The following is a 19,895-nucleotide window of genomic DNA, read 5'->3' on the forward strand; positions in this document are numbered from 1 at the left end:
TGACACCTCTCTTCTTTCCTCATATGCTGTGGCAGCAAAGCCAAAGTTATTTTCATTTTGAGGAGTAACTGAAAGACCCTCCCACATGCTGCCCCCAGTGGGGAGGGAAACCACAAGTGGCCCTTGCACAAGAGCTGGCACTTTCATCTCCGCCTCCAGTGTTTGTGAGGGGTGCGGTGGTGGGGGACAGGGGGTCAAGGTGGAGGTGGGGGTCAAGGTGAAGGGCATCTGAAATCATTTCAAGAGGATGTGCATAAGAAGCAACACCAACTTTCTTTTCTCCTAAGTCAGGCCTCCATTCTCCAAGATCTTGAGTACATTAAAAAAGTTTTTCATTGCAGTAACACTGGTATATAACATTATATAATTTTTTTTAAACCCAGAAACTCTTGTAAGTCAGAAGAAAGCCTGTCCCTGGTTGTCTTCTACATGAGATAAAAGAAGAAGAAAAAAAAAGAGTTATAGACCATGCTATATACTAGATGTTTTTGTTCCCCTGAAATTCATATACTGAGGTACCAATATGGTGATATTGGGAGGTCAGGTGTCCAGAAGATACTTAGGTCATGAGGGTAGAACCTCCTGATGGCATTTGTGTCCTTAGAAGAGGAAGCAAGCTGGCCCTCTCTGCTCTCTGCTATATGCAGATGCAGTGAAAAGGCAGCTGTTTACAAGCCAGGAAGTGGCCTTAATCAGTACCCAGCTATGCAGGCACTCTCAGACTTCCCAGCAGCCAGAACTGTGAGAAATAAATATCTGCTGTTTAAGCCATCCACTCGGCGGTAATTTTTTATAACAGCTGGAGCTAAGACAAACAAAAATATACATATTATGTCTTTTATATTTACCTATGTAGTTATAGTTATTGGTCCTCTTTATTTCTTTAAGTAAATTTGAGTTACTATCTAATACCCTTTCATTTCTGCTTGTAGGAGAAATTTAGTATTTCTTAGGGCAGGTTTGTTAGTGATAGATTATCTCAGTTTTTATTTATCTGGAATATCCCAATTTCTTCTTTAGTTTTGGTAGTTTTGTGGATACAAAATTCTTGGTTGACAGTCTTTCTTTTCAGCCCTTTAAATATATGATCTTAGGGCTTGCTGATGGTTTCTGATGAGAAATCCATTAATTTTATTGAGAATTATTAATTATCTGTTAATTTTATTGCATATAGTTTGAGATGTGGATCAAATCACATTGCTTTGCATATAGATAATTGATTGTTCCAGCGCCAATTTTGATATTTTTATTTATTTATTTAATTTTTTACATCATTGTTCATTTTTAAACAATATTTGCTTCCCCCCCTACTCAGGTGTCATCCCCATAGAATTTCCTTCCCCAATGCACACGTGCATCATCACCTCAGTCCCCTGTGCTCCTCCCTCCCTCCCTCTGATCCCTTTCCCTCCTCCCCTGCAGGATGTCTCTGATTTATAATGGTCTGTTTTTGTTTTGTTGTGTTTCGTATTGTTATAATTTTTTTACACTGATGTCTTATTTGGTTCCCTTATATTCCTTCTATAAGTGAAACCATCCGATATTTTTCTTTTTCCTTCTGACTTATTTCACTGAGCATAATTCTGTCTAGATCCAGCCACGTTGCTGCAAATAGCATGAGTTTATCTTTTTTGATTGCTGAGTAATATTCCATTGTGTATATATACCACATCTTCTTGATCCAGTCATCTATTTTTGGGCATTTTGGTTGTTTTCAGATTTTATCTATTATAAATAATGCTGCAATAAACATAGGAGTACAGGTGTTCTTTTGAATCAATGCTTTTGTCCAGCACCAATTTTGAAAAGATTGTCTGTACTTCACTGTATTGCTATTCCACTTTTATTGAATATCAGTTATCCAGATATATATGGGTCTATTCTGTTCCACTGATAGAATATTCTATCTTTGTGTCAAGATCTAATTAACTTGATTGATTGCTGTTGCTTATAATAAACTTGAAATCAGGTATTGTTAGTCTTCCAGTTTTGTTCTTCAACATTTTGGGCATCTCCCTTCCCTTACCATAATTCCCTCTCTTGTGCTTTAAATTAGCCATTAAAGAATGAACACTCTATAGACTCCACTCCGGGATCCTAATACAGGCAAAGCCCCAAGCACTCTGTTTTTCCTCTCATCCTAATACCCTTGCTGGGTGGCCCACAGACATCAATGTACCCTCCAGGAGTGTAATAAATCTTGTTCCTTAAAGGTCCCTTATGATTGGTGGTTGAAGTGTTAGGAGTAATACAGCCTGGGCAAGTGCCTGAGGCCTTCCCAACCAACAGCTTCACTATCAATATACCGAGACCAACCCAACATAGGGGGTGGCATACAATTCAGTCCATAACAAAGGATTTCTGTTAAATGTTCTCTATGCACTTAAAGCAAACGTGTATTTTTCAGTTGTTGCTTTCAGTGTTCAATACATGTTAATTAGTTTAAATTGGTTGATAGGTTGGTCAAATATTCTATATTCTAACTGATTTTCTCTCTACTGTTTTATCAATTCTTGCAAGAGAAGAAAGATGAAATATCTAAGTATATTTGCACTTATTTGGCTTTGTGTATTCTGAAGCTTTGTGAGTGATGTGTAAACATTTAAGATTGGTATGTCATCTTAATGGATCAATTACTTTATCATTTTAAGGTGATCTTCATTTCTGGTTGCATTTTTTGTTCTGAGGTCTTCTTTATTTTACATAGTCATTCTGGCTTTCTTTCCACTAGTGTTAACCTGGTATATCTTTTTCCATTCTTTTACTTTTAGTCTATTTCTGTCTTTATACTATTAAAAGATACACTGAGGCATAGTAAAAATTTAAATTTCATTTGAACAATAATCAAAGAGGATAGCACCAGACTGAAAGTGATTAAGAGCACTCTGCTGTTAGGAGCCAGGGGAAGGACTTTTACAGGCCAAAAGGTGCAAACAAAGCAAGGGCCTTATTTGGACTGACTATAGCATAAGTGGTTGTATTATTTGAAAAAGCTTAATTGACTCTTTGTGATTGGTTGTTCTTAGATTTCAAATTCTTAATCTTGAGGCATTACAGGTATAGGTTTTGGTTTGCTTATGTTGGCTACTAAGGCATTAAGATTTTAATGACCTTGTCTAATGACCTCCTTGTTTAATTAACTGAATAATACTTCAAGTGGATTTCTCCACAAGGATGGTCATTTTTTTTTAATATACAATTTTATAATCACTCTTTTAATTAGTGTGCTTAGGCCATTTGATTATTAATCTGTATATATTTACCATTTTAGCAATTTTTTTCTCCTCTTTCTCTATCAACTTTTAGATTAGCTATGTTTTTCTTTTTTTATTTTTTATTTTTTTTCAGGGGAAGGAAAAGTTTATTGCTCCCGGACGGACCTCACAGACCCAAGGTGTGGGTCAGTAAAGCCACCCAGATTAGCAATGTTATCTCATTTGTTATTGATTTAGAGTTCATATTGATAATATATATCTTTAAGATACCACAGTATACATTCAAATATTATTCCATTTCACATATAAGAGCCTTGCAACAATAGACTTCAATTTCTTCCTCCCTGACCTCTTTCTTTTGTTGCCATATATTTTAATTCTGCATATGTAATAAATCCCACAGCATATTATTTTTCATTTAAACAGTCTGTCATCTTTTCTTTAAATTTATTTTTAATGATTTATTTATTTGTGCATACAAGAACTGGGTTACAGTTCAGAGGTGTGGGAGGGTGAGAGAATTCACCAGAGAGAGCAGGGATTAGAACAACAGGCAGATGGACCGAAGACGCTGCTGAGGGGAGCAGCGGGCGAGGCAGGAGAGGTCTGCCCGGGATCGAACTCATGCTGCAGAGGCTGCGGATAACTTCACAGTGCAGTGCTCAACACGCTGTGCCACCGGGGAGGCCGGAAACTAACTCATGTGATCACCATTTCTTGTGGTCTCTGTTCTTTTGTGTAGCTCCTTGGGTTTATGTTTTCATAGTCACCCTAAGTACGTCTCACACTTCAAACTCCGCAAGTGCTAGCCTGTGTTCAGGGCATGGGCTTGTTTGCCCAAATGTTTTCCTCAATGTCTGTTTCACCCTTGGCTTTGGGTCTTCCCTGCTGTGTGTTAGAGTCTCTTTCTGTGTACCTGTAGTTCTACCAGTCATATTCTACTGTTCCTTGTTAGTCAGTGCTAGTTAGTTAACCTGGTGGTGATGTTGAGGGGTGAGGAGTTCTGTTCTGATTAACCTCAATCATGCGTGTCCCTGAGGCTTGGTGAATGTGATCTTCAAAGAGTTTCTGTCTCTCCACCAGCAGTAGCTCTGGACCCAGAATATAGTCTCACCCCTCCCCTGGGATCTGACATTGGACTTCTTACTGTTACCTTTTCCCAGTTGCACTGGACTTACCAGCCCCCTAAGAGTGGGTTTATTGGCCTTTACTCATAGTTGGTTCTGCAAGACAAGTGGGGCAATGGAATCTGAGCTTCATCTCAGATCCCATCTTTCCTGGAGTAATTGATATCTCCCTTCCCCCAAGACTGTGCCAGGAAACGCACTTTTTCAGGAATTTTGCTAATCATTTTTGTGAGTGCCCAGTGAGATCACTAGAGAAACATCTGGAAATGGATGCAAATTCATATTATACTTGTGGTCCCCAGGTTTTCTGTTTTCCCTTGCAAACACACACTGGGACATTAGCAATAATTTTACTGAATTTACTAGTGAATAGCAGTGCCTGCCCCAGGCACACAAGTACTGGAGTCATTTTTTCTTGGGATGTGAAATCCCCAGATTTCAGGTTAGATGGTTGCCCTGTAGACTCAGATTTCTTAAAGATTCAAAAAAATTTGTGAATTTGTATATTTTCCAGACTTTCATATCTTGCAAGCTGGGGAATTGTGCCCTTTCTAGCACTCTACGTCTCAAGTGGAAGAGACTTTTAACATCTACGTAGAGTTCTATCGTCTGTCAGTACAATACTTTACTAACCAGGTTACCCCTCGCTCCATCTTTCCTTTTCCAAGAGACTTATTTTATTACCTTTATTCATTTATTTTATTGAGGTAAATGAATTGCAATATTGTGATTAAAAGTGTAGGGTCTCCCCCTTCAGGTGTTGTTTTTTTTTTTTTTTTCCTTAGTGCTATAAGGCTTTTTTAAAAAAATCTTATTTTATATATATATTTTTACATCATTTTTTGTTTTTGCACAATGCATGCATTTTCATCTTGGTTATATTCCCCATACAATTCACACCCCCCCCCCCTTATTTTGACCCTAATCCCTCCTCCCTTGCCTCCCCTCCCCGGCCCCGTGTGTCTCTGGTTTATAGTTGCTTGTTGATTTTGAGTTTTACTTTAGTATAGTTAGTCTTTTTCCTGGTCCCTTATTTAGGTTTTCTAAATTCCTGCTATGAGTGAGACCATCTGATATTTTTCTTTTTTTTTTTTTTTAAGATTTAATTTTTTTATTTATACAAGCACTGGGTACAGTCAGAAGCACAGGAGGGTGAGAGAATTCACCAGAGCCAGAGTGGGGAACAGAACAGGCAGACCGATGAAATACACTGCTGAGGGGAGCAGCGGGTGGCAGGAGAGGTCTGCGCGCCATGTGGAACCCTCCCCAGAGGCCGGGGATCAAACTGGCGCTGCAGAGGCTGCGGGCAGCTTCGCAGCCCAGCGCTCAACCGCTGTGCCACCAGGGGAGGCCCATCTGGTATTTTTCTTTTTCTTTCTAGCTTATTTCACTGAGCATGATCCCTTTCAGTTCCATCCATGTTGCTGCAAATTGCATGAGTTTCTTTTTTGATTGCTAAATAATATTCCATTGTGTATATGTACCACATCTTCTTGATCCAGTGAGGTTTTTACCACACCACATGCAGCCCCAAAACACCCATAATCTTCACTACAGTCCATTGTGCTTCCTCCACACTTTGACCTCTCTTCTCCTCCTTCCCCTCCCCTCCTGGTAGCCTCAATTCTACAGTCAGATTTCTAGGGTTTGTTATTGTTTTGGCTTTATCTGACCTTTTGTTTGTTTCTCTATATTCCACATGTAAGTGACACCATCCAGTATTTGTCTTTTTCCTTCTACTTACTCACTTAGCATAATGTCCAGATCCATCCACCAGTTTTTTTTATTATTTAATATGTTATCTATTGTTGCTTGGCAAATGACCCCAAAATTTAGCAGCTTAAAGCAACAAAGATTTGTTATTTCCTGGTCGTCTGGTAATGAATCCAAGTTCTTCTAGCTTGGATTCTCTCATGAAGTTTTAGCCGGTACATCAGCTAGAGCTAAAACCATATCTGGAGACTTGATTGGTGACACAGCCTAGGGAAAAGATATTGGGAGCCAGTGGGGTAAGAGTCGCCCCAAGTCCTGTTTGCACAAGTGAACTGTTCATGGGCTGGATTGGACATGGATTGTTTAAATAATCTGGCCCTCCACACTGACCATAGACCAAAGCATTGATACCTGGGTTTGCTTTTTTTTATCCCCTCCTTGATACTTGTTGATGAGTAAGCAAGTGTTAGTGTGGTAACATGAATCCTGGCCTCACTGTTGAGAGACTTGGATTCTAGTCCATGCTCTGCTACAAGCTGGCTGGGTTACACAGACACATCAGAATAAAGTTGGGGTAGGGCAAGGGCTGTCTAGGTAGGTCCCCAAGCTACAGGCTACCCTTCTTATAGCTTGGTGCGGGCCAGGCAGCAAAGCTTTCACTGAAAGAATCTAAGACAAGGTGCTGTGTGCCATTTGCAAGCTGGGCTTAATCTTAAACTGTGCTTACAATCTCCAAAGTGCTGTTTCCTTTCTTTGAGCTAAAAATCAGACATTCCTGGTACCCCTTGGACTATGGAGACCAGGACAATGTTATAGGGGATGATGGGAGAATTGAAAGGAAAAAAACGAGGCATCCCCAATGGAGCAGAACAGTATGCATTCCAACCCCATTGTCTCATGAGAGAGAAATCTTATAAGTCCCTCTATTGTTGAATCTCTGTTATAGCAGCTTAGTCTTTCACCCTACTGCATATGGAATGTTCTCACCCACAAAGAAAAGATTTCTGTGGTCAAATAAGTGTAGGAATTCATGAGTTTAATAGATGTATAATAGACTTCCTTCCTGCAAGAGTTCTCAGATCCCAGGGCCTCCCCTGTGGCACAGCGGTTGAGCTCTGGGCTGCCAAGCTGCCCTCAGCCTCCGCAGCACTGGTTCGATCCCCAGCTGGCGAGTGTCCCACATGGCCCATAGACCTCTCCTGCAGCACCCGCTTTTCCCCTCAGCAGTGTATTTCATCAGCCCCGCTCTGGCTCTGGTGAATTCTCTCACCCTCCTGAGCGTCTGACTGTACCCAGTGCTTGTATAAACAAATAATTTTTTTTAAAAAAAAAAAAGTTCTCAGATCCTTTTGTCTTCTAATTTGTTTTTGTTTGTTTGTTTTTTTAATATATATTTTAAAAGATTTATTTATTTATTTATACAAGCACTGGGTACAGTCAGAAGCACGCGCTCAACCGCTGCGCCACCGGGGAGGCCCTGTCTTCTAATTTGGATCAACCCAGGGAGGACTAGAATATGAATTGTTGAAGTAATTGTATTAGGTAAATAATTTTTTGTTGTCGTGGGATTAACTCATTAAAATTTTACATTCATCTGCCCATTCTGCAAAATATACCTTGGTAAATGCTTGTTTAAAGGATCTCTAACTTTTCTGATTGTTTCATAATATACATGTTTGCTGTTGACCATGGACTCAGACTACCACTAGATTTTACAGATACAGCGTTGTTTTTAGTGCATCTGCTTCAGACAGGGCACCTACCTCTGGGGCTCCGGGCTTCCCACTCCTCAGCAACAGGTTGAAATCTGAGTCCCTCTAGTGGGCAACAGGCAGCAAGATAAAGATGTGTATGGTTTGAACAACTTGTGAAAGTGGGCTGGGGAATGTTTATCTCGTGACTCTTACTCTTTTCATTTACTCAAGTGGAAAGATAACACGAATTTCACTCACAGAAGAGCCACTCTTTATCTCTCCCCCTCCAATTTTTAAAAAAGATCTATCTATCTATCTATCTATCTATCTATCTATCTATCTATCTATCTATCTATCTATACAAAAACCTGGGTACCTGGGTACAGGCCAGATGCGTGGGAGGGTGAGAGGACTCACCAGAGACAGAGTGAGGAACAGAACAAGCAGACTGACTGAAATACACTGCTGAGGGGAGAAGCAGGTGAGACAGGAGAGGTCTGTGCACCATGTGAGTATCTCCCCAGCCAGCGGGGATTGAATTCACGCTGCAGAGGCTGCGGAAAGCTTCATAGTGCTGCATTCAACCACCTGCGCCACCAGGATGGCCCTCCCCCTCCAATTTTTAAGACGTCTAAAAAATTCACAATTATTTCCTGAGTGAACTGTGTGCAAGTGCCCTCTAGGAGGAGATATAGAGATATAGTGTCTGCTGGGAGCATCCCATGTGTCTTGCGTGGCCTTAGGAGAACAATCCCACTGATGCTGTTCTACCCCACAGTCCACCATGAATTCAGTGGGAGTCTGATTCCCTGAGCCCAGCAGAGGACCTGTCTCCCAGAGGATATCTGTAAGTAGATCAGCAGTGTGAGGCTTGGGCAAAGTGATCAAAATGGATGGTGAGAGTTTTTGACCTGTCCCAGAGCACTTGGGGTCAGGACCTAGTGAAATCAGTAATGGTGTTTGATATTAAAATTGCACCTCTGGTTGCCATTTTAGTGGTATGATTGGTGTTGTGAGATTTGGGAGTTTTGTCTTCTGAGGCCTGGGAAGTTACAATTTATATTCTTCCAAAACCATCAGATGTGGCCATTTTTGTAGATTCAGAAAACAACTGAATTGAGAAAGTTTTGGGCTATGTTTCTGTAGTGAGCAGTTGACTAGTCACTAGTCAAAAGTGTTTTGAAGGATCCAAGCGATGCTTCCTGAGGCTATTCGTAAGAATCTAGAAGATTCTCCTGTCTAACCATAGTTGTTACATATTTTTATTGAGAAATGAAGTGTGATTGATAAGATAATCGAAGAGAACAAAGTTGAAAAGTCTGCAGAGAAACACATGTTCAAGACTGAATGTATGAATATGCTTTATAGAAAGTGATAAAATGGGCAGGGCTATACTTGCTTTTTACTTCATAGACATGGCTAGTGCAGTTAATGTAGCCAAAGGCCCTGTGTGCTTTTAAATTTGCCAATCTCTTGAATTCACAGGCCTGGGTTGGTTCTAATGCAGGTTTCCCCGTTTGGGAGGAAAGGCATCCACAATCTATGAAATAAAGGTTGTTGACTGCAGTTGAAGGTTGGTTGTGCTAAGAGCCCACTCCCCACTGCCTTGGTCTGCAGCTCTACTCTGAGACCCCATAGCAGCCCCCTCTGCCCTTCTCCTCTCTGTCTACCCTGCAGTTGTCGTCACCTGCACCTCAAAGCTGGCTGGTCTCAAGCCTCCTCCTTTCTACAATATTTATGAAGCCCAACTCAAATGTGGCAAAGGGAAAGAGTCACCTCCAAGGGTATGTGGAAAAGAATGGGTGAACAAGGATAAAGTCAGGAATAAGGTGAAGTATTCCAGAAACAGAATTCCAGAAACAGCAGATCAGAGGGTCTTGTGAAGCTGTGGTTAGAACAGTAAGATTAAGAAGAACATGGACTCCGGGGGTGGCTTCCTACTCCCTGAAGCCTGCCATGAGGAGCAAATGACAGCCTGTCAAGCACTGGGCCAGCCCCTAATGTCAGTGCCTCCATCAATCATCCTCCCAGCTGAGGATGGCTCTTCTGCCTCTGTGCCCATGTACGGATGCCTTTTCCTTCTCCACCTGGAAGGCGCCCCTGCCTGGCTGCACCAGGAGGAGTCAAGGGCGGGCTACTGAGCCCCATGGTGTTTGTCAAACCATGTTATGATGATCTGATCCACAACCATCTCCCTCAACTGAACTTCAAGCTGCTCATTCATCTTCATGCCCCCTGGTCCCTCCTGGGGCCAGCACCTTCCTTAGGAGGGGTGCCTAGAAGTAGGTGTTGAATTGAATGACTTACAGACACATACAAATAGAAATGTTCTTATGGTCAACTTGGAACAATGTGGGTTAGGACATAATGCAGGCAAAGTTCTAAGGTCTCTGTAGATTTGGAAAGAACTTTATTTTTTGTGAAAATAATGATTGTAGTCCACATTTTGAAGCACACTCTATCAAGAAAGATACTTTGTTGTTAGAAATGGTGGCAAGAGAGGGTGGCTCTACAACACAGTTTGACTACAAGACAAATTTCAAAGAAGAGCCATCGGTTGGACAGTTGTGCCGAGCAGCTCTCTACACCGGTGGGCTGTCCCTTAGTCTCTGCTCTTTTGGGTCATACAGTCAATAGGCTTCCTTAAGAAAAAAGTGAAACACTTTTTTTTTCCTTGGATTCTACAGTGATTTTTGTAGTTTCATGGCCGAGATTACACACAGATCTTTGTATTCCTATTTCATTCCAGAAACAAATCGAGGGATTGGAAACTCAGATTCCACAGCTAGTGAAAAAGTTAAAAATAAATCACCCCTAAAAATTTCAAAACTGAATTCAAAGCTAATTTGAAAGCTAAACAACTGCAGACAGAGATCAATATGCTGGTCATCAGCTATGTATTCTCAGGCCCAGCCTGCCCTTCTGCTCTCCGCTTTGTGGTCTGGGGCCAGCTGTTCCTGCTAGGCTTGGCCAACAGGGCTGACTAATGAGAGGCTGGTGGTTACAATTAATGTCTGCAACCAACTGATCTCTACCCTGGGAGCAATAGTGGGCTCTGATAAGTTGCAACTTGCTATTTTCATGACACTTCCATGACCAACCTCATCACAACAATTCAGAGACACCAGCACCAGTTAGCAGGAACCATTCTTTAGAGCTCTGCATCCAGTTCTTTCCAGCTCCTGGGGGACCCATCCACTGGACAGCACAACCTCCTTAAGAGGGCTAACCCCTAGCATGTGGGCCACCTCAAGTTTCTGAGTTAGGAGAATTCTAATATTTTCCCTCAGTTCCCTCAACCATTGGGCTGCTTTTGGTAGTTAAAATTTCCATATTTCATTTTTACTTGTTTCATCCTTTTAAACTTTTCAATAGGCAGTTAAAATTTTTTTATATTAAATTCTCTGTTAAAATAACTGGAATAGTGAGCATCTCTTGATTGGATCCTGGTAGACTAAATAATTTTAACACTAAAAATTCTTAAAATAAATAAATCTGAAAATGAAATGAGTAAAAACACAGGACAGACAAAATTAAAAGGCAAAGGCATAACTGAAAAGAAATGAAAGACAATAAGCAAGCCTTAAAATAACTCAAAAACATCTCAAAAATTCTGAAAATAAAAAATTCAGAAAACAGAATGTTCAAAATGCAGTCACTGAAAATGAAATAACTTATTAACAAATAGCTAAATAACAAATGAATATACAAATAAATAACCCAGAACCTAAAATCACTGAAAATAAATAACAATGACCACAAGTAACTCTAAAATTACATAACCAGGAAAAAACATAAGGTAACAAACTATTTTCTCTGAAAATTAATAGCTAGAATAATAAAAAAAAAATCCAGTGACTTTTTAGTATTCAAATAAGTAACTGTATAAATAAGTGGCCCAAAACTCCATTAATTAAAAATAGAGTATGAAAATAAGCAACGCAGACGTTACTTGTAAAAGTAATTAAAAAGCAACAGTTCCAAGCTAGCTTGGAAATATATAACTTATAAAACAAAATAACCATAAGTAAGTAACTGAAAAACTAGTATCTCAAAAACTAAATAACCTTGAAGATAAAAGAATTTATAAACACGTTACTTAAACACTTTAACATTAAATACCTAGAAAATTAAAATAAGGGAAAATTAACTAAAAAGTCACAAAACTAAAATTGAACTGAAGAGAACGAATTTAAAAGCTAATAAACGGAAACATAAATATCTCAGATGTTGACGAATAACCACCCCTCTCTGAGATGAACAATCCTGGCACAAAGTTACACAAGCACCACATGAACATTCTTGCCGAGATTGCAGGAGAGCGCAGGGTTATGCCAGCAGCGTTTGAGGCGCTCAGGCACCTCCAAAGTTCAGAAAACAGGTTCTCAACACATTTCTCCACTGGCACCCGATGGGAATTTGGGCATTCTCCGACGGCAGTTTTGATGTCCCCATTTGGGTGGGTGAGTAGGGTTGGACAGACATTTAGTGGGTAGAGGCGGGGGATGCAGCTAAACATCCTGCAATGCACAAGACAGCTTGCCAAAGAATTCTTCCCCCGCCGGCCCTTTGCCTTGAGAACCCCTGGAGTGAGCCCTCCAGTCTTGGGTGGGCTAATCCTCACAGGCCCAGGCATCGCATGGTCCTGCTTGTGCCCAGGGTGCAAGGAAGGTGGAGAGCAGCTCTTCAAGTTCCTGGAAGGCAGCCCTGGGCGTGCCCTGTCAACCCCGCAGATCCAGAGGCTCTGAGGCCACTTGGCTGCTTTCTGCTTAGAGGCGGCACCGCCATCAGCGACCACAGCAGCCTCTCCCACACCAAGGAGGCCTGGGCGGCTCAGCTGAGCCGGAGCGTGGCTGTCTGGAACGGGTGTCAGTTCTCTGCCACGGGGGTCTGCAGGTGGGCTTCCTTCGCTCCCACGGCCTTTGCCTGGAAACTAGTCGTCTCCCCGGCAAGGGCGAGCAACCCAGTGGGCTCCCCAACACTCTCTTCAGTTTTGTTTGTTGTCCTGAAATTCCAAGAAGAAAGTTAGAGAAGCAATGGCTAACAAGTTTGCTTACTTTTCTTCGCTGTCTCACACTCACGAGTCTTGCTCATTGCCGTCTTTTTCTCCCTGGAGGCTTTCTCCCGTTTCCAGAGCAGATTTGGAAGAACAGGTTTCATAATTGTCATCCATCTGGAAAAGTCCCGAGAGCTGGAAGGGAGGGGACAGCGGGGCACGCGGTTAGTGCAGGGGTGCCCAGCCTGCACCAGGCCCACATGGTGATCCGCTGCAGGGTGGGGCCCACGGGGCTCACCCCAACTCTCCCACCTGGTACACTCAGGAGCCCCCTAATTTGACCAGTACCTTCACAGCTAAGGAGAGGGTGATGGGGAGCAAGCTGGCCTGGGAGGGTCTGAGCCACTTTGCAGACCTAGTGACCTCAGCGTCCTGGATGAGGCCCAGAATCAAGTAAAGGAAGGAGAGGTTGGGGACAGGAAGAGGAGGCAGGAGAAGCAGGAATGAGAGAGAACAGGAAAGAAGAAGGAAATAAATTACACTCAGCGCACTGATATCCTTTTCCATATCTTCTGCACCGTCACAATCGTCAAAGGTGTCCAAGGAGGAGCCTTGGGGAGAGAAAAAAGGAAGAATGTGGTCCTGGGCAGGAGGGAGCAGGCAGTGCCAGGGATCAGGAACCCACTCTCCGCATCTGGAACTCCTGTCCCAGGACCAGCACTGCCTCACCTGGCCTTGAGGGAGCAGATGTGTGAACTCCAGCTTCCCCATCCAGCTCTGACATTCTGAGCTGTGACCCAGAAGACATGTCCCCGTGGAAACTTGAGATGAGAGAGGAATAATCACGGGGCTCAGTTCCCTTGGCCTGTAAACTGCAGCTGCATCCTAGACATTCCCGCTTTACCCCACTCTAAATAAGTCGTGATCTCTGCCCCCACACTGCCCACAAGGCAGGTTAGGGCAGGAACATCCACATAAATCCCAGGGGAGGCCGCCCCAGGCTGAGGGTCAGTGAGAAAAGGATCCACAGGATCTGGGTGCAGGCGAGTTTCCATCAGAGAGAATTCAGGGGGAGGATGGCCAGGCCGTGAGGGTGGGCAGGATGTTGGCAGGGAGGCCTTCTGAGCAGAGTGAGGCAGGAAGAGAGGGAGTGGCAGGAGCCAGCAGCTGGGAGTAGGTAGCACACAGTTATCTCAGGGAATAAAGTTGAGCTCCCCAACTTCTCCCTGGAGGCCCTCCAAGCTGTATTCTGGGACCAAAGCAGGTCAAAGGGAGTATGGGGTCAGCCCTTCCTGGAAGCCTCCAGAAAACCCCTCTGATGCCGGAGGTTTCCCTGGCAGCTGTCATAGTCCTCTTGGACTGATGCAAAGCCTGGTTCCATTCCTGGTCCCAGGCCATGGTGGGTGAGAATGGAGAGTGAAGGGTGGAGGGCAGAGGAGAAACTGGGTCAGGGAGGTGCCTCCCTCTGCCCTCCTCCAGGTGTGACATGGGGGTACCCCCAGTAAGCCCCAAAGACTGGTCCCCTTCCATTAGGAGCACAGTAAGAAGGGAGGAGGGTCTGGCTGAAAGGCTGTAAGGGAGGAAGAAGCCATGCCTTTGCCCATCCCCTGCAAGGCAGAAGGGTTGCATCTCCTGGGTCTGCAGCCTGGCTGGGCAGGGCAGGAGGCAAGGCAGGATCCACAGGCCTGACAAGTCCCAGCCATTCCACTGGTAAATGTGAGCCTGAGTGGAAGGAGCCCTGAGGCTGGCGGTTCCTTCCTGACTCTCTGCTGACCCTGTAGGGGAGGGAGGACCTTCAGCGGGCCCAGGGCTGTCACAGAGGGGTGCTCATGGGCTAGTGCATTATCTCAGGGGTCATTTCGGCCATCCCCTCCTCCAGGCAAGGAGCTGCCTGTGCCTGGAAACAGGCTTATCCTGTGAGTACTGCTGGCACCCACAGGCCACTTCCAGCCATGCGCTGTCAGCACAGGCGGCCTCCTGGGCATCTGGTACCACAGGTGAAGATGTGGGATGTGTGGGTTCCCACAGGAACCTCATTCAGTTTATTTTTTTTATTTTTTTTTATTTTTTTTAAGAGGCTCTATCCACATTTTCTTTTTTAATAGAGGCATGTTTTATTTATTTATTTATTTGTTTGTTTTGTTTACACATGCACTGGGTACAGTCAGAAGCGCGGGAGGGTGAGAGAATTCACCAGAGCCAGAGGAGGGAGCAGAGCAGGCAGAAGGACTGAAATACACTGCTGAGGGGAGCAGCGGGCTGCAGGAGAGGTCTGCGCGCCATGTGGGACCCTCCTCTGGAGGCCAGGGAGCAGCCAGGGATCGAACCGGCGCCGCAGAGGCTGCGGGCAGCCTTGCAACCCAGCGCTCAATCGCTGCACCACCGGGGAGGCCCAGAACCTCTTTCAGTTTATAGCAGGGTTTTCTATACTCAGAGTGCAACTGCAGGGAGATGCAAATTTTACATCCCAACACAGTGCACACAAATACAGTTATCAAGTTAAAACAAGTTCATGGAGGGCCTCCCCAGTGGCGCAGCGGTTGAGTGCTGGGTTATGAAGCTGCCTGCAGCCTCTGCAGCACCAGTTCGATCCCCGGCTGCTCCCCGGCCATGGGAGGACGGTCCCACATGGTGCGCAGACCTCTCCTGCCACCCGCTGCTCCCCTCAGCAGTGTCCTTCGATCCTTCTGCCTGCTCTGCTCCCCGCTCTGGCTCTGGTGAATTCTCTCACCCTCCCGCGCTTCTGACTGTACCCAGTGCTTGTATAAATAAATAAATAAATCTTTAAAAAAACAAACAACAACAACAAAAAAACAGGTTCATGGAAAATATGACCCTTATGCTGTGTGCTGCCCTCCTCCATTCTGGTCCATTCTCTGCTCCTAGGCTGGCCTGGCCATTCTGGGAGACAGAGGAGGAAAAGGGCTGTGGAAGGTGATGGGGTCACCCACAATTACCTCACAACAGACCCTTTGAGGGAGAGAGTCTTCTGAAATAGACACAGCTGCTCTGGGGAGCCCTGGGTGTTTGGCAGCAAAGACAATACTCTATCCACCCAGCGCCCCCATGGCTCCTGGAAGAAACCCAGAACTCTTAGACCTTAGTCTAAGAACGTCCTTCGTCTATGGCCCTGGTTTTATAGGGGATGAAGGTGCAGCTCATGGCTGCCTTTTGCTCTATCCTTCTTGTCTCCATATTTAAGCCCTTCCTCCTGGACTCACTGGCCGTGGGTTGTGTGGTGCTTAGAGGCTTAGGCACCATGTGTGCTAAGAGACTTAAGTACTGTGGATGTGGCAGCACTGGGGAGACACCAGAATCTCGGGCCAGGGTTTGGCAGGTGATGGGCACGAGTGATAAGGGAAAGTTCCATTGCCTGTGGCAGGAGCAGGGGCTTTGGAGCCAGTCAGACCTGAGTGCAGTTCTGGCTGTGCCACTCACTCCCTGGCTGTGTGGTCTTGGGTAAGCCACTGAACCTCTCTGAGCATCAGTTTCTCTGTCTCTAAAATGGGGATAACAATATCTATTTGCAGTGTTGATATTAAGGTTAGTAAAATATTTATATAGTAAATTGTCTGGTATATCATAGAAATTTAATAAATAACATCCACTGTGATTAATTTTAATAATCATTACAATAATCCTCAAGAAAAGGTCTCAGAACAGCACTAGCACCAGCTATGCTTTTATTATACTTACGTTTGGGGGAGATTTGTTTGCTGTTGTCTTCATCTTCACAAACATCTGGGGAAAGAAACAGATTATGAAGGTAATAAATAACTTTAAAAGGAAACACAAGAGCAAATACACACACACACACACACACACACACACACCAGAAAAACCAAAGCAAACACACAGGCGCTTGGCCTATATTCAATTTCATTATAGCAAAATTTGAACTGGAAGTTGTTTTCTTGAAAAATGTCAGATTAGTCAAAGTTCTGTGGTGTGTAGGGAAGAGAGACTCCAAGTCTCTGGGGCACCCCCAGTCCATGTACCAGAATAAGCATAAAAAGTGTCTGTGAGAAGAACGGGAAATATGAGAAATGCTGTAAGGACTGGTTTCTCTTTCCCTCCATGGGTGATCTTTATAACCCACATCACATAAGCTTAAAGGGTTTAAGGAACTTACTTTTAGCACTTAATGTTTAGATTTCTAAGTTTTATTTTTGCTTATAAAAGTAAATAAAATTTGTTAACAACTGAACCCATTCATCAACTTAAACTGTCTCATTAGACTACAGGTTTTTGGTATTCAGAAAATTACACTTTGAATAAAGTCATGCCTTTTTCTTACTGTCCACTAGATGGCGCAACAGGACTACGTAGACCCTGGTAGTTCAGCATCAGCTCTTACCCCATAGATTTCAAATGGGCACGTGTTTTATTTCAAATTAGATTTTTCTCTATGCCTTACAATTATGCAAAACTCTTAAAGAATCACCACCATCACACAAACAAGTATTTCATTTTCACTTAGTGAGTGGGGTTGGCGGCCCAGAACTTCTTTAAAGCAATGCCTAGGTCTTAAGCTTTTCTTTGTCCCGCTAAAGGACAAGCACAAGTAACTAGTTACTGATGATAAAATGCTAACATCAATCAGTGCAAAGAGTCATCTCATTTAATTCTTGCAGCAAGACTATACAACAGTACTTCCATTTTGTCAAATAAGTGATAAAAATGTTAGGGGGAAAAGGATGTCCTGAGCTAATTCCATGCAGGCTTTGTGGACTCCACCCCCACTCCAGACCAAAGCCATAAGGACACTGGGAAACACAAATCCCATCACCACCAAAGGGAAGGTGGCTGGGACCTGAAGGTGGAGTTAAGCAGCCAGGTTTGGTATAAAACCAGACACGTGGGGCCTTGGGGGGTTCCCTTTTGGCTCTCCGCCAGCTCGCAGCACTCAGCCAGCTCTCAGAGTGCCATTGGTTTTCCAGGTCGTTGGATTGGATAGGACGCATTAAAGACTTTATTTCCCTATTTTCTCCCTGAGTTGTACATTTCCTCATTTCCCCTTCCCTTGTAAATAAACCTTTTATTAACCTTTTGTGTGTGCCTGTAGTGGACTATTAATAAGTTCCTTTTAAGCACACGGGTGAGGACCCACAATCAGGCAACCCGTTTTATATCGGGGCTGCTCTATAATAAAAAGAAGTTAAACACAAAGAGGTGAAATAATTCATCCAAAAATAAAATGGAGCTGGATTTCAACTAGGGTCTATGAGCTCAGAGCTTGAGCCTTTAACTGTCAAGCAACACTGCTCACTTTCTGCCTAATCCATTCTAGTAACACTCAGGAGCTCATACATGGTAAGAACTCCAGTATGTTTCCATGGGTAGTGGCCCAGCCAATAAACTTGGACACCTAGGGTGGTTTGTATCTGAAGCATCCATCTTTTTGCACACCTGCCTTTGGTCAACAGGAAGCAAATAGCTCCCAAACAATTCAGTTAATTGCTTTCAGATTCCAAATATTCTAATAGCACATACTTTTAGTGCATTTTCTGTTGCTAAAAGTCCCTACTAGCTTTTAGGGCAGTCTAAGCTTGCTATCTCAGATTCTCAGAGCTGTTAGGACTTTGGGCAAAAGAACTTTACAACCGAGAAACTACCTTCTAATTAGCTGCCCTCAACAGCCCAAAGGTGAGTGGCAGGTGTCAAGAACAAGCCACCTGTTTAGTAGTTTTCAGTCAAAGCCTTGCCCATTTCATCAGAGATTTAATGGGAATTTTTAATCAGTAAGATTAAAACAAAAAACCTTCCAAACTTCATATCATAGCTCCAATTTTTAAAATATGCATTTCTATAGACAAAAGAGTCTGGGTTAAAAGTGTGGAGCAGTTATTTCTGACTCTGTTTGATTTGCATTTCTATATACTTTTCTAAATTTTTGAGACTGTACATATATGTTCTTTTTATGTTATGTTTCAGAAAAGGAAGCCTAAAATCATTAAAACCAATTGGATATCTAAAATAATGCACAATCTCACTAGAGTAGGCTGTTAGAACTTATTTTTTATTATAATCTGATAATACATGAAATAAGTTTGAATAACAATAAATAATAAAAATAATGAAAGTAACTGAATTATTTAGACCTAAAAGGAAATCCCACAAAAATCAAGAAATGTCCTATACTAGATGGTCCATAGGTATTCTGGTAGCACCTCCCTCCCTCCAAGACCCTGAGGGCCCAGACAAGGGACGCACAGTTAGACATGGAAGGTGGGGAATGCTCAAGGATTTGAAAACAGATTTTTCCAGTTTTCTTTGTGGCAGAATGGTTACTCACATTCGATGTAGCATTTTTTTTCCCCTCCCTCATTTTTAAAAGGTGAAGTAAAGTTGCATTATAACATTATGTAAGTTCCAGGTGTACATCATTGTTAAATATATGCATTTTTCATGGCCAGGGCTTTGCAAATCATGGGCTCAGAATACAATTCAGAATTCAAAAATTTCAGCATACTCTTGTTATAGGGCAGCCCCGATATTGAACGGGTTGCCTGGCTGTGGGTCCTCACCCGCGCGCTTACAAGGGACTTATTAATACTCCACTACAGGCACACACAAAAGGTTAATAAAAGGTTTATTTACAAGGGAAAAGGAAATAAGGAAAATGTACAACTCAGGGAGAAAATAGGGAAATAAAGTCTTTAATGCGTCCTACCCGATCCGCCGACCTGGAAACCCAAAGTCACTCTCAGAGCTGGCCGGACGCTGCGAGCTGGCGGAGAGCCAAAATGGGGGACCCCTCCAAAGCCCACGTGTCTGGCTTTATACCAACCTGGCTGCTTAACCCCACCCTCAGGTCCCAGCCACCTTCCCTTTGGTGGTGATGGGATTTGGAGTTCCCAGTGTCTTTGGCTTTGGCCTGGGGTGGGGGTGGAGTCCACAAAGCCTGTATGGAATTAGCTTTAGGACATCCTTTTCCCCCTAACACTCTGAGCTAGTAAAATACTATTAGCTTAACTTCTTTTTTTTTTTTAAAGATTTATTTATTTATGCATACAAGAACTGGGGTACAGGCCGGAGGTGTGGGAGGTGAGAGGATTCACCAGAGAGAGTGGGGAGCAGAACAGGCAGATTGACTGAAATACACTGCTGAGGGGAACAGCGGGTGAGTAAGGAGATGTCTGCTGTGCCA

The 19,895-nt window shown here is 43.3% G+C and overlaps 1 protein-coding gene across 1 annotated transcript in view; it reads right to left on the minus strand.

The window, feature by feature from the left end:
- Positions 1-12,578: 12,578 nt before the first annotated feature.
- MCF2L2 (MCF.2 cell line derived transforming sequence-like 2) overlaps positions 12,579-19,895 on the minus strand; it is a 186,352-nt gene continuing 179,035 nt past the window's right edge. Inside the window, 4 exon segments of the mRNA XM_037526575.2 lie at positions 12,579-12,754; positions 12,831-12,940; positions 13,286-13,356; positions 13,637-13,643. Coding sequence (XP_037382472.1) covers positions 12,619-12,754; positions 12,831-12,940; positions 13,286-13,356; positions 13,637-13,643 — 324 coding nt within the window. The 3' untranslated portion in view covers positions 12,579-12,618.

This window comes from Talpa occidentalis, unplaced genomic scaffold, assembly GCF_014898055.3.
Source record: "Talpa occidentalis isolate TD23 unplaced genomic scaffold, MPIMG_talOcc4v2.1 talOcc4.4, whole genome shotgun sequence".
Taxonomy (NCBI): domain Eukaryota; kingdom Metazoa; phylum Chordata; class Mammalia; order Eulipotyphla; family Talpidae; genus Talpa; species Talpa occidentalis.